The sequence below is a fragment of the Chelonia mydas genome, chromosome 9 (genome assembly GCF_015237465.2).
Source record: "Chelonia mydas isolate rCheMyd1 chromosome 9, rCheMyd1.pri.v2, whole genome shotgun sequence".
Lineage (NCBI taxonomy): Eukaryota > Metazoa > Chordata > Testudines > Cheloniidae > Chelonia > Chelonia mydas.
In genome coordinates, this window is record NC_057855.1 from 54,816,563 (window position 1) to 54,830,970 (window position 14,408).

Genomic DNA, 14,408 nt, shown 5'->3' on the forward strand with positions numbered 1-14,408 from the left:
GATGCTGGGCTGGATGGACCTTTTGGTCTGACCCAGTATGGCCATTCTTATGTTCTATCCCTATCCTCCAGCGTATTTCCCACTCCTCCCAGTTTAGTGTCATCTGCAAACTTGCTGAGGGTGCAATCCACGCCATCTTCTAGTTCATTAATGAAGATATTGAACAAAACCTGCCCTAGGACTGACCCTTGAGGCACTCCAGTTGATACCAGCTGCGAATTAGACATGGAGCCATTGATCACTACCTGTTGAGCCCAATGATCTAGCCAGCTTTCTATCCACCTTATCGTCCATTCATCCAGCCCATACTTCTTTAACTTGCTGGCAAGAATACTGTGGGTCAGTCTTCTCTCTCTTCTTTTCACTACAAGAATGATAATTCTACATTAAACAGAACTGTATTTGTCATCCACTGTTTAAGTACAGACTCTAAAACCTTTTATATCTGCACTCTCCTTCATTTAATGTTTAACTTGAGTTAGAATTGTTACTGCCTTTGTAAATTTACAGTAATCTAAAGGTCATTCGTGTTATCATAGATAAAACTGTATATAAAAATATCTGGGAACCCAATACAGATCTTTCATTAACTTATATTCTGCCATGTGCTGTAGCTTGTTTCCATTTAATTGTGGCAAATTCACTCCTGTTGTAGATCCTATTTCGTAGACCATCTATTGGATGAAGTGAGCTGTAGCTCATGAAAGCTTATGATCAAATAAATTTTTAGTCTCTAAGGTGCCACAAGTACTTCTTTTCTTATTGGTACAATGTTTAGCAGCCTGTGCCATATGCTAACTTTAACCATTCCTTTGCATTAAGACTTTGGATTTGCCATGAACTGGGAAGTCTGCACCAAGAGTTTCCTACTGAATCTTGTAAAAAAAGTGCAAGTTGTGTATCAATGAATTCTCTCTCATTCTTTTCTGGCCCTGACATGAATGACACATTTGAATCCCTATAGTGTGGACTGCATTGCTACTGGTGGCCTGCCTGCCACAGATGAACAGCCATTGCCTGAGAATCAGCATGATGGAGTCTTCACTGTGTTGGAAACTGCAGAAACTAATAACTCACCCCAGAGCCTCTCTGCAGCAGACTCTCCCAAACCATCTGATTCAAAACAATCAGTTTTCTGTCAGGATACAGAAGACCCAGTGAGAGACAGTGATGGTCCAGTACCATCTGAGACTCGGCAGGTGAACGCTGATGTGACCGGTAGCTCATCTGACCTGCTGCAGGAAGAACATCAAGTCCTTGTGAATTTAGATAGGCAACTGAGCTCTAGGTTACCATATGAAACCATGAAGTGTCAATCTTCCACTGAACCTCAGGGAAAGGCTACTTCACTAATGGACCCTCAGATGCCTTTTCCCTGCCGATTAGAAGAAACTGAGACCAGCGATTTGAATAGATCTTTGTGTGACGCTACTTGTCTCTCATTTGGGACACCAACACTAGATGAACCATGGCTTGGGCCAACATCTTACCGCAGACAAGATATGCAAGCCAATGTGATTACAGAGCAGTTCGCAAATACAAAGTTGATGAGTGGGACAAGAAACTCCAGCTTTGAGCAGATGACAATAGAAAACTCCAAACTGACTGACGGTTCATCTTTCCTTCCTGTTGGAAGGAGTAATATTCAAGATGTTTGTTCAGGAAGTTTACTAGCTTGTGATGCCTCTGCTTTGGGGGCTGCCATTAATTTCAAAGCAATCCAAGTACCGGGCACTAAGGTAAATTGCATTTGCGAAGGCCTTGAGGAACTGGACCTGAACATTGGCGCAGAGCTGACTTCAGCCAGTTGTTCAGATGCTACTTCAGATCTTCTAAGGACACACTTGCCTGATGTGGTGGATTGTGACTTAGATATGGGCAGCCTCCTGGCCCAGAAGACTAACTCCTCTACAATTGAACAGGAAGAGCTCCTGTTGAATAGCACTTCCCCAAAGAGTGGCCAGGAGTGGTTGAATTCCAGCAGGCATTTGGAAAATATTCAAGAGGATTCCTCCAGAACATCTCCTTCAGTTCCTAAAAGTGCTGCAGAAAACATGGGGGATCATCTGAACGGAAGCCCTCTGAACAATGATGTGAATCCCCAAGAAGACTTTCTGCTGTTCAAGCAACAGAACTTGAAAATGCAAGTAACATCCACCCCTGTAAAACCAGAAGCTACATTATCTCCATCAGTTCCTTTGCTTATCTCCAAGATCCTGGAAGGCAGCTACGCTGGGAACTGCTATCACAGAGATGGTTCACGACTAAGTAAGTTTAAACCAATGACCATTTCTGACCCTCTGAAGCTCTTGATTAGACACACTTTCTTTCCTTTCTGAAAGAATGCAAATGATTCTGGGATAGAGGAGGGAGGAGGCTTTGGAATTGCAGGAGGAAAAAGGTTAATCTGTGGGCCAGTCTGTTTCCATTGTCCAAATGGAGTGAAATGCAAAGTAAGTGAAATGATGAAGAGTGAATTTCTCTAAAATTCATTGATTTAGTAATCTCAGGTGGTGGTCAAAACACAATTAAGGAATCTTGGGGTGTGTTTTTTTTTTTTTTTTTTTCCAGATATTTTATGTGACAATACCCTTTAATCTCAAAGCTGCTAGCATTTAATATAGTACCTGAGTTGAGTTGTGTGTTCGAAGACCTTTCATCCACTCCTACAGTTTGATCCAACAGCTTCTGATGTACAGCTCCTATTTATGTGTCACCTAAAGTCTGCATCCATAGCTTCGCCCTTTGACAGGCATTTTCTTTAACCTGCCACTTCTAAGGGTGCAGTCACTGCTCTTCTGTGGGTGGTTATTCGAAGAGTCTCTAGAACACCTTCTAATGGTCAAACCCTTAGTTAGGCTTCACTTAATTCTTACTTGGACAAACTCCCACTGGACTCAATGGGAGTTCTCTGAGTAGGGGCCTCAGGATTTGGCCCTAAAATAGAGCATATCAAGCCATCATTTCAAATCTTCTAAATTTAGGAGTGCCAGGTATAAAGCTGGCCTCAATGCTTTCTCTGCATTGGTAACTTTTTTCTTTACCTGTGTTCACTGTTTAAATGGGTCTGAATATCTTTCTGCTGGGATATGTGTTTCTGAAGGTATACTTTTTGAAGTGAAGCGTGTAGAATTGCAAGACCCTGCAGCTCTCTTCTGTGTCTGGGTGGTGAGAGACCTCCTTCGGAGCCAGAAAGAAGCAGCAGCAAGGACTCAGCTTCTGCTCTCCAGTCTAGCCAGTTCTTCCCAGTCTATAGAGGATCTCTCCGCACTCAGCCTGGGAGAAGTGAGTATCTCTGCCATCATGTAATGCGGGGGTTGCCAAACTCTTTTACAGTTAAAGTGTGGCCTGCAGAGTCCCTCTTCCCGCTTCCCCCTCATTTTCCACTTACCGGACTGGGAGGAGAGTTCAAGGCTTCTGCCCTCCAGTGGGATGGTGGGGATAGGGGCTTCTGCCAGACATGACTGGTGCCTGCTGAGTGTGAGGGGAAGCACAATTTAGAGGTTCAGCTCCCCCAACATCTTGAGTCACAACGCCCAGGCACATCTACCCTTGCCCTCAGCGGCCCCTCCCTGCTCTCCCAGGTATTTGCTCCTTGTGGAGTGACAAAGCAGGTACCTCCCACAGGGCTGAAGCTCCAAGACACCCCCCCACACACACACAAGGCTGAAGCTCCAAGCCCTGGCAGACGCACCCCAGCTCTCGAAATTCTGAAGTTTGTCATATGTGGCTCAGAGGGCCAGTAAGTTTGGCCAGCCTGACTTAGTGTTTGAAAATGCTTCTCAGTTCTTGTTGCACCCTTCTCTGGGTGAAGCTGAAGTGAGAATTTTTTTGATGTAATGTGTATCGCAGGAAGTATTTAACTGTCATGAGAGGGAGAAGACAAAGTAGTTTTAACTACTCGTTCATATTTTGGATTTTTTCTTGGTGCACCTTAATGCTTTAAAGGATCTCTCTTGTTGAGATTTGGTAACTTATTGCATTAAGCTAAATTAAGATAAGGATAACATAAAATGGTCTAAGTGCATCCAATATAAATTCCCTAAAACCATTTTAAGTGTATCTGTTAGAGGTTTGCACCAGTGTAACTAGACCAATTTTTAAATCAATTTAATCTCACTGGCTTCCATTTTCTTAATATACACAAGGCCTAGAACAGTGCTACCCCAAAAGCTAGGATTTGCATGACACACAGAACCTCTGTCATCTCATCTAGTTGTGGCTTAAGGTTGATTAGTGTTTTGCTGGGTTCCATTGTATGAAATTTTCATTTTTAAAAGGAAATATTAGGTTGAACAAATATTAATGGACTGACTTACATTGACAAAAGGAAATTAAATGGCAGGTTTCATCTGCCACTCCAGTATTGCATTTGGCATGGTATCACAGTACTTAAGCACAGAGTAATGTCTGTGAGAAGAACAGTGGCAATCTTAAACTAAAAAAACCCCTAAAAATTCCGTTGAGGACCTGTTAATAATAAATTTGATGATATGCTCCTCCCAGTGCAGTTTCTATAAGGGAAAATAATGTCTAATTAGTTAAAATAGATGATGATGACCTTACGGATGTTGTTTACCTGCATTTCCAAAGGCTTATGGTAAGGTTATTTTAAGAGTTAAAGAACACACACACCAAGGTAAGGGTTAAATTTAAAAACTGATTGAATGATGATAAACAAAATGTCTTAATGAATAACTGCTCCTCAGAGCAGAGAGAAATACTACAGTGTATTTGCAGAAGTAATTATTACTTGGAAGAGAAAGGGGACGAGTTACTTAATTTTTACAATGATACTTTATTTTTTTTGTTTCTTGCAATCTTCCTTCAAGACAGTGGAGAGTTAGGCAGAAAAACGTCTCATGAAATTTCAATTTTGAAAATAGTTTAAACTGCTGATATCTGTCCTTGTCACTATTTGGCATGGATAAGTCAATATAAAGCAGGATTTCACACTTCAAAAAAATAAATAGAGTATTTGTTGGTTCTTTTAGAAATACAACAATCCTTCATGTGGAGTACTCTCTCCACTTCCAGTTGCCTCCTCTTAAGAAAGAGGAAACCTGCTGGTCACTTATAAACACCCTCCCCTGACATAGTTCAGAGTACTGGGGGACTTATATTCTAATCTCCCTGCCTTTGGGGCAGGGGGAGCGCGTGGTAAAGGAGAAAATAGAATGAACTTGGAGCTATTCAGAATTCTGAAGTGTATCCCAGAACTCATCAGTATCTATTTGCTGTCTCCAAGGAGAACAAGGTGACAGTCTATGAAACTTAAGGGCATTAAAGGGCATTAAACTTAGAACCAGTGAAAGAATGGTGTCTTTAGCCTCTGTTTGACAGAAGTAGGGAATGGGCAACAGGGTATGGATCACTTGATGATTACCTGTTCTATTCTTTCCTTCTGGGGCACTTGGCATTGGCCACTGTCGGAAGACAGGATACTGTGCTAGACAGACTTTTGGTCTAACCGAGTATGGCCGTTTGTATGAATATTCTTGATATGGTATTATATCTGTGGAATTCACTGCTGAGTTTTAGGTCAGTGAGACAAACTGTTGTGACTGAGTTTAAAAACTTGTGTGACTCTGATCCTAATGGTCAAGTTAAAACATGAAAAATAATCTAAAATTTTGCTCAGAATGTAACATGATCATGTATGCTTGATGGTAGTTGAAGAAGACAACTTTCTCCATACACAGCAGTTTACAAAATTATCTAGGTACATTTTCTTCTGTTTCTTCTCTTTCCACTGAAGTGTGTGGTATTGGTGACTGCTGCAATTAGGCTGCTGAACTAGACGAACCAGCACTCTAGTTCGTTGTGGTAATTCCGAGGACAGACAGCTTTTGGCATTGGAGTTAAAATAACACATTTTCACAACTACAGTGAAAAAGCATCTTCCTCTAAATATCTTATTTCTTTACATCTCTTTATTTTATAAACCTCACTGGCTCATTTCAGTTTTTTGGTGTCTCTTCCTTCTTATTGCAGGTGATCAGGACAATGCCATTGTTTGAAAATTCCCAAAGAGCTGAAGATCTGGAAAGATTGCGGGCATATGATGGAGAATATGCAAAGAAATATGACACTCTCAATCTCATTGGCAAAGGAGCTTTTGGCTTTGTCCGGACTGCCAGATGCAAGAAAGATAATAAGGAGGTTAAGGAGGAAAAATTTATTTAATTTACTCTTCTAGTTATTTTTTTCTTTTATAATATGACCATTTATTGCAAGAGCAAAGGTTATTCTGTAATGAAATGTCCACCTCAGACTATCCAAAAACACAAAATTAAATCTGAACTTCTTAGCTCTTTTAAAAAGACAAACAAAAACCTAGAAAGGTTGACACTGATGTAATACATTCTATGAAAAGGATATTAATCTCTGTGGCCAGCCTCATTTTGTGACTGGTAACCATTCTGTGTCTAATTCAGCCCACTGAAAGTCTCAGAGCAGTGGTATTGCAGATCTTAACAATGCTGTAGAATTAAGTTATCAGTAAGCAGATAGGGACAAACTGCAAATGCTCTTTCAAAGATTTAAGAATATGCCTAGAGTAGACTTACTGAAGTCTTGGGGCCCTAGTTTTGATCCGTGGGAGAAGTTTTACAGAGTTCAGGGAACCAGCTGAAAGCAAAATAGGGAGTGTATGTTAATAGCAACAGGTGCAGTTGTGCTGCCAATCCAGTGCAGCTCTGGCTTTTATAACTATCAGCAGCTTTCTGGGCTACTGGCAATGGCCTTTTAGTGAGCTTGTAGAGAAAATCATCTTTCTTTTAATCATCCTGGGCCCTCTTGCACTCTATTTGTGTAGGTTGTAGTAAAGTTCATTTGGAAGGAGAAGGTGCTGGAAGACTGCTGGGTAGAGGATCCTGAGCTGGGGAAAGTTACTCAGGAGATCGCAATCCTGCTGAAGCTGCAGCACCCCAGTATTATTAAGGTATAGTCTAATTCAAAGCACACAGCTTTTAAGGTACAGTCATAGTCTGAATTATTCTTCACTTCCTCCCATCTTTCAAACTGATCTTCCATCAGGCTGTTGTCTAGTAGCTAATAACTCTTACTGACATTTTCTTAATGCAAAGTACATAATACAATAAATGCTCTAAAGTTGCTTGTTTAATATATAGTATTGTCCCTAAAATATACCCATCGATTTATCTGATCAAATTAGTTCTTCAAAATTATCAATGCAAGATAACTAACAGTGATTCTTTTTAAATACTATTTCAACCCCCAGCAAGGAAAAGCCAGTATTTGGGGAATAAAGGCTTCCACATATGGACCTCTGTGTCCTTCCTGATTTTTTTTTTGGTAATGATCATAGTGTTTACATTTTTTGTATATAATTAACTTAGCTTTACTAAATTGATTCTAGGATTATTGCAAATTTACCAAACCCACTCTCTCATCACAATAAACCTTTTGAAGTCTGTTAAGACTTATTAGACATGACTCACTTCAAAAATCTTGCATTCTAACTATTCAGGTCAGAAGACCTTGGCAAGATTTGGCATGGCTTGCAGTCTTTACTCGGAGGCAATGATATAGATGTGAGCCAGATTGCTGCAACAGTCTTTGGAGAATTAGGGGCATTGTAACATTGCCTTACTGAATTCTGTGGTGTCTATGTTCAGACCATACAGGGGTTCTCTGATCCTGTCAGTGTTCAGAATTCCCTCCAGGACATGCTGGCTTGGTGACATGAAAGAGACCATTTTCAATTAAGAGTAGATTTTTAATTAGTCTGAGATATCTGTCACGATCATCAAAGCCTTCATCTGATTGTCCCTGCAGTTAAAGAGAACAGTAGCTAATACCATTAACAGAAGGTCTTGATTTATCTTGTAAAGGATTCAGGACTGAATTCCTGAGTCCTTTACCTGCTGTTTAGGTTAGCTAATTCTCCACAAGACATGAGAACCTTATTTTGTTGAAATTTACCCTTCTCAGGAGGTTCAAGCTGATCATCACAAGACTGAGGAAGCCTTCCTCTGAACTTCTTGTATACTTCAGACTTCAGTGTTCAGAGGAGACTTTATTTCTGGTGGCAGTGATTTGGTGACATAAGAGCTTTAGACCAGAAACTGATGCTCCCTTTCTAAATTCTCGCCCCGCTTACCCTGGATGATTTTACGAATTGGGCAATTTAATGCTGACAAGTTGTATGTTTAGAGAGATTTAATTCCCTAAAGATAATAATATGCTTTTATCACTGCCCTTCTTGGAGGTTAATGTCTGTAGAATGCTGTAAGGATCAAAAGCATTATAGAAGTGCCTGTTATTTACAGGTGCTGGATGTATTTGAAAATGAACGTTTTTTCCAATTCGTGATGGAGAAGCATGGATCGGGTCTAGATCTTTTCACATTCATTGACAATCAGCCTGACTTGGATGAGCCTTTGGCAAGCTATATATTCAGACAGGTGGGAGCTACTTTTGAAGTAAAACGTGTTTCTGAGAATGTGCCAGTTTGACAGTTATGATGGGGGAAACTTGGCTACTACAAAAATCCCGTTTCACTGGAAAGTTGAGATAAGATTAGTCAATTAATCTATATGCACTGCTCTGTTTCTATGATAGTGTGCGGTATTTAGAGAGTACCACTTGAACATTTTGGAAGGCTGATTTCTAGTGGTCTGAAATGTCACTCATAGTAACCTTTAAAAGACTGCTGCCACAAGTGGGGTAACATTAAGTGAGGTTTCCCCAAGTCTCATTAATGAATCTGGTATTTTTATGTACTTTTCATTTACTGCTGGCACACAAAGCTTTGTGTCAACTGAAACTTCCCCTTTACCTTTCCAGCTCTGCCTGCTTGATTGGGCTGAAGTGTCACAAAATTAACACTTTATCAGAATTGTTTGTTTGCAAATTGTGATGCCATACTTAATTATGGCATCACAGAATGATTGTGCAGAACGAAGTGACTGAGAGTTTTCTATCCTTGAAACATTGCAGAGCTGAAGCTGCACCGTTGTCTCTCTTGAGTGTAGACAGGAGGGGTTCTCCCCGTCAGCGTAGTTACCACCTCTCGGGGAGGTGGATTGCAAGGAAGAATTCTTCTGTTGACCTAGTGCTGTCTACATGGGGAATTAGGCTGGCTTAACTGTGTTGCTCAGGGATGTGGATTTTTCACACCCCTGAGCTACGTAGTTACACTGACCAAATTTTCTAATGTAGACCAGGCCTCAGTATTTATGAGTGAGTTATCTTATTTATATAAAAGTTCACTCCCAAATACTCAGACCTCATAAGCCTGCAGTGATGGGGAAGGAAATGTGGGAAGACTAAATTATTCTTTGGTCAAAGTTTGGATTTAAAAAAAAAAAAATTAACTTGCTGGATTGTGACTAATCACTGGTGCTCCTAACCCCAAGGGATGAACAAACATGGCTAAAAGGCACCCTAACCTGTACACATTTGGAGAAGGTGAAACCTTAGTTTGCTTCCAAATATATTTCCCAGAGAGCACTACTTCAATATGATGAGAGCCATCCCCGGTTGGATGCAGCTCCGCATCTTGTATAGATGAGATGTAAACAAACCCCCAAAATATGCCTATCAGAGTTCTGATGTGTTCTGGATAAGTGTCCCTCATGTAAACTTCTTTGTATTGTGACCTCAATCTTTGTGCTTCAGCTAGTGTCAGCAGTGGGATATCTCCACTGCAGAAATATCCTCCATAGAGACATCAAGGATGAGAACATCATCATTGCTGAAGATTTCACAATCAAACTGGTGGATTTTGGCTCAGTTGCTTACTTGGAACCTGGCAAGCTGTTCTACACCTTCTGTGGGACAATTGAGTACTGCTCACCGGAAGTGCTCTCGGGCAATCCGTACGTACTGGGCCTGAGTGAAAACTGCTCTTGTGTTCCTTGTTAGCAATGCACTTGTAAGGCCAGGGCAGTAGAATGGCTGACAGAATGATGCTTAAACTATTGTCATTAGCATCTATGCTAGACCCATTGAAATGAATTGGTATTTCATACCTCAAAGCTCTTCTTTCAGGTACTCTGCTGCATAGGTTGCATTTGGCTCACATCTTTTGAAAACTGTCTTCACTGCTGTTGGAGAGACTTCATTTCTCTCTTTCAAATGAAAGCTATATGTGGGCCCCTGTCCATTAGTCCTTCTTGCCCCTTCAATGGTGTGCACCCTCACGTTGGGAAATACTGCAGTAAGTTTTGTCAGTTGTCCAAATGCAATCTAAGCATCTCGAAATGTCTTGATCATTTTCCGTACGTTCTTTATCAAGATCATAAACGAATTCTCTGCACTCAACACAAGCATGAATGTTCCCAGCCAAAGAGGGACTAACTGTCTGGTGTGATCTAGAATGCAAGTGCCACTTCAAGCTGAACTAGTGGTGCTTATGCGGGGCTTTATTAAAAATAGCGTGCTGGGTAAGCTTCTGACTGCCATGCTGTACAACCAAGTTAACAAACAGGTTTAAGATTTTTATCCCTAGGCTGGTAGGGTCTAGGTGAATCATATCACAACTTAATCTGTTCTGTGTTTCTCCCTATCTACATCTAAATCTTAATAGATGGGTCTTGGTGACCCACCACCCCTCCCATTCAAGTCTTTTTATGAACACACATCTCTTTTTGGCAATTGTTTACATGGAGAAACAGGGTATCAGGGAAGTATTTGTGTTGTAGCTGTCCTTTAACTTGCCCTATTTTTGAAGAATGAAATCTTGTCATATCCCACTCCCATCAGTTCTGTCTCCCTTCTCTACTTGCTTTCTGGCATGTACTTCTCTGCTGCTTGATCAGTTTGTTGTCCTCTCCTTGATCATGCTGTCCTATAGTCTGGGCTTCCTCTCCCATTACGTGTATCTCCATGCTGATTGGTTCATTGCTCCCCTGGACGTATGGTCCAGGCATCAGGTTGTCTCATTCCCCATCTCCTCTGAACATTCCTTTCCAAGTGGAGGTTGGCAGGTTATGGATTCAGCCCCTGAAGGAGGATTACAGTTCCTTCTCCTGGGAGCAAGGACTACTATTAGGGACATGTAGGTTAGCTCTTCCTCCTTGTTTCTAGCTGTTCCCCTGGGTCCCCTCTCCAGGCTCTTCTTTCTAATGGGAAAAACTCAACATATATAGCAGCAGCTGTAAAAAAGGAGGAGAGCCAGTCCTTTTCTCCAGGGCAGCAGCAAGCCCTTTGTGCAGTCCACAGTCTAGGAACAGCTGCTTTGAGTAGACTGATGACTAAGCTGTGTTACCAGTGAATTAACAAAAGTCACTTTGTGACTTTCCCCTGGTGTTATCTGGACTGGTGATCTGCTAGGTCACTCAAATCCTTGACTCTGGGAGCTCTGCTGTGAGAACCCCCACTCCCGGGTTGGTCCCACACAGCCTCTAGCATGTAAGCTGCTCCCAGCTATGTGAGTGAGCACTTTTGGCCAGCCGCTGCTTGGCTTGTGCAACCGAATGACTCCAGTCAATATCTCCGGTCCCAGACACAATCCTAGGAATCTCCGTCTTGTAGTGTCCAATTATACCCACTGGACACTGCAACTTTATATGAGTTCGTCAGTTTAACAAAGAAATTGGTACGTACCAAGCTACTTATCCCAAGGGGAGTCTGTGACACGCTTCAAACCAAACACGCTGCTTCAGGTAGAATAAACAAACAAATTTATTAACTACAAAAGATAGATTTTAAGTGATTATAAGTCAAAGCACAAAAAGTCAGATTTGGTCAAATGAAATAAAAGCATTCTAAGCTGATCTTAACACTTTCAGTGCCCTTACAAACTTAGATGCTTCTCACCATAGGCTGACTGGTTGCCCTTCAAGCCAGACTCTCCCCTTTGATCAGCCCTTCAGTCGCTTGGTGGTGGTGTCTGTAGATGGAGGTGGAAGAGAGGAGGAGCATGGCAAACGTCTCTCTCTCTCTCTCTCATGTTCTTTTTTTCCCCTCTTGGCTTTGTGCTGCCCCCCTTCAAAGAGTCAGGTGAGCATTACCTATTGTAGTCCCAAACTGACCAAGGGAGGGGGGTGACTCACTCGAGAGTCCAACAGATGCTATGTTGCTGCCTAGGCAGTGTCCTTTGTTCCTGTGAGGCTGGGCTGGGTTTGTCCCATACATGCCCTGATGAGGTGTGAACTGCCCCTCTGCTCCTGGAGAGTTTTGCCTCGGCTTGTTTTAAGCCATGAGGACACATTTTCAGCCTCATAACTTTATACATGAAATTACAACGTGTAACATTACTATAACAATGCTCAGGGCATCATAAGCCTTCCAGAGACACCTGACATGACAAACTTTGCACTGGATACCACACAATCATATTATAAGGATGAACATGGGAGTGCAGGGTGTTCCCTCGAGGTACAGAGTGTCTCACACTTCTAGCCTTGTGTGAAGCAAGTTACCTTCCTTCCCAGATGGGATGTCAAGTGGTGGGACTCTCTCTTGGGAGAGGGTGTTTCAGAGTGATGTGTGGGGTGTCCACTGAGCTGTCTAACCTGTAGTTTGAAACTCTGGTTGGCAAGCCCTGGTCTACACTACAAAGTTATGTAGGTATAGTGACGTCACTCGGGTGTGGAATGAGCAATGCAGCTATACTGGCCAAACTTTTGGTGTTAGACAGCGCTATATTGACAGGAGGACTTATCCTATTGACATTGCTACTGCCTCATAAGGAGGTGGCGTACCTATGCTGACGAGAGAAGCTCTCCCACCAGCATAGGTAATGTCTTCACTGGGTAGTGGCACTGGTGCACCTGCAGTGCTGTAAGTATAGTCAAGCCCTAATTTTGGCCTGGGTTCAGTAGTTAGTCTTGTCTTCATAGAATACTAGGGTTGGAAGAGACCTCAGCAGGTCATCTAGTCCAATCCCCTGCTCAAAGCAGGACCAACACCAACTAAATCATCCCAGCCAAGGCTTTGTCAAGCCGGGCCTTAAAAACCTCTAAGGATTGCGATTCCACCACCTCCCTAGATAACCCATTCCAGTGCTTCATCGCCCTCCTAGTTAAATAGTTTTTCCTAATATCCAACCTAGACCTCCCCCACTGCAACTTGAGACCATTGCTTCTTGTTCTGTCATCTGCCATCACTGATAACAGCCAAGCTCCATCCTCTTTAGAACCCCCCTTCAGGTAGTTGAAGGCTGCTATCAAATCCCCCCTTGCTCTTCTACAGACTAAATAACCCCAGTTCCCTCAGCCTCTCCTCGTAAGTCATGTGCCATAGCCTCCTAATCATTTTCGTTTTCCTCCACTGGACTCTCCAATTTGTCCACATCCCTTCTGTAGTGGGGGTGGGCCAAAACTGGACGCAGTATTCCAGGTGTGGCCTCACCAGTGCTGAATAGAGGGGAATGATCACTTCCCTCGATCTGCTGGTAATGCTACTAATATATCCCAATATGCTGTTGGCCTTCTTGGCAACAAGGGCACACTGCTGACTCATATGCAGCTTCTCGTCCACTGTAATTCCCAGGTCCTTTTCTGCAGAACTGCAGCTTAATCCGTCAGTCCCCAGCCTGTAGCAGTGCATGGGATTCTTCCTTCCTAAGTGCAGGACTCTGCACTTGTCCTTGTTGAACCTCATCAGATTTCTTTTGGCCCAATCCTCCAATTTGTGTAGGTCACTCTGGACACTATCCCTACCCTCCAGCATATCTACCTCTCTCCCCAGCTTAGTGTCATCTGTAAAATTGCTGAGGGTGCAATTAATCCCATCATCCAGATCATTGAACAAAACCGGCCCCAGGACTGACCCCTGGGGCACTCCGCTTGATACCAGCTGCCAACTAGATATCGAGCTCTTGATCACTACCCATTGAGCTCCACAATCTAGCCAGCTTTCTATCCACCTTATAGTTCATTCATCCAATCCATACTTTTTTAACTTGCTGGCAAGAATACTGTGGGAGATCGTATCAAAAGTTTTGCTAAACTCAAGATATATCACATCCACCGCTTTCCCCATATCTCCAGAGCCAGTTATCTCATCATAGAAAGGCAATCAGGTTGGTCAGGCATGACTTGCCCTTGGTGAATTCATGTTGACTGTTTCTAATCACCTTCCTCTCCTCCAAGTGCTTCAAAATGAATTCCTTGAGGACCTGCTCCATGATTTTGCTGGGGACTGAAGTGAGGCTGACTGGTCTGTAATTCCCTGGGTTCTCTTTCTTCCCATTTTTAAATATGGGCACTAGTCTTCTGGTCACCAGTGCGACATTCACCCTAAAACAGTTTAATAGATTCATAGATATTAAGGTCAGAAGGGACCATTATGATCATCTAGTCTGACCTCCTGCACAATGCAGGCCACAGAATCTCACCCACCCACTCCTGCAATAAACCTGTCACCTATGTCTGAGCTATTGAAGTCCTCAAATCATGGCTTAAAGACTTCAAGGAGCAGAGAATCATCCAGCA

General features: G+C 42.4%; 1 protein-coding gene across 1 annotated transcript in view; it reads left to right on the forward strand.

Annotated features, from left to right (window-relative positions):
* Positions 1–14,408, forward strand: part of PASK (PAS domain containing serine/threonine kinase) — a 54,457-nt gene that overhangs the window by 19,185 nt on the left and 20,864 nt on the right. The window contains 6 exon segments of the mRNA XM_043522484.1: positions 965–2,268; positions 3,104–3,285; positions 5,995–6,162; positions 6,818–6,943; positions 8,295–8,429; positions 9,646–9,845. Of these exon segments, the coding sequence (XP_043378419.1) occupies positions 965–2,268; positions 3,104–3,285; positions 5,995–6,162; positions 6,818–6,943; positions 8,295–8,429; positions 9,646–9,845 (2,115 nt within the window).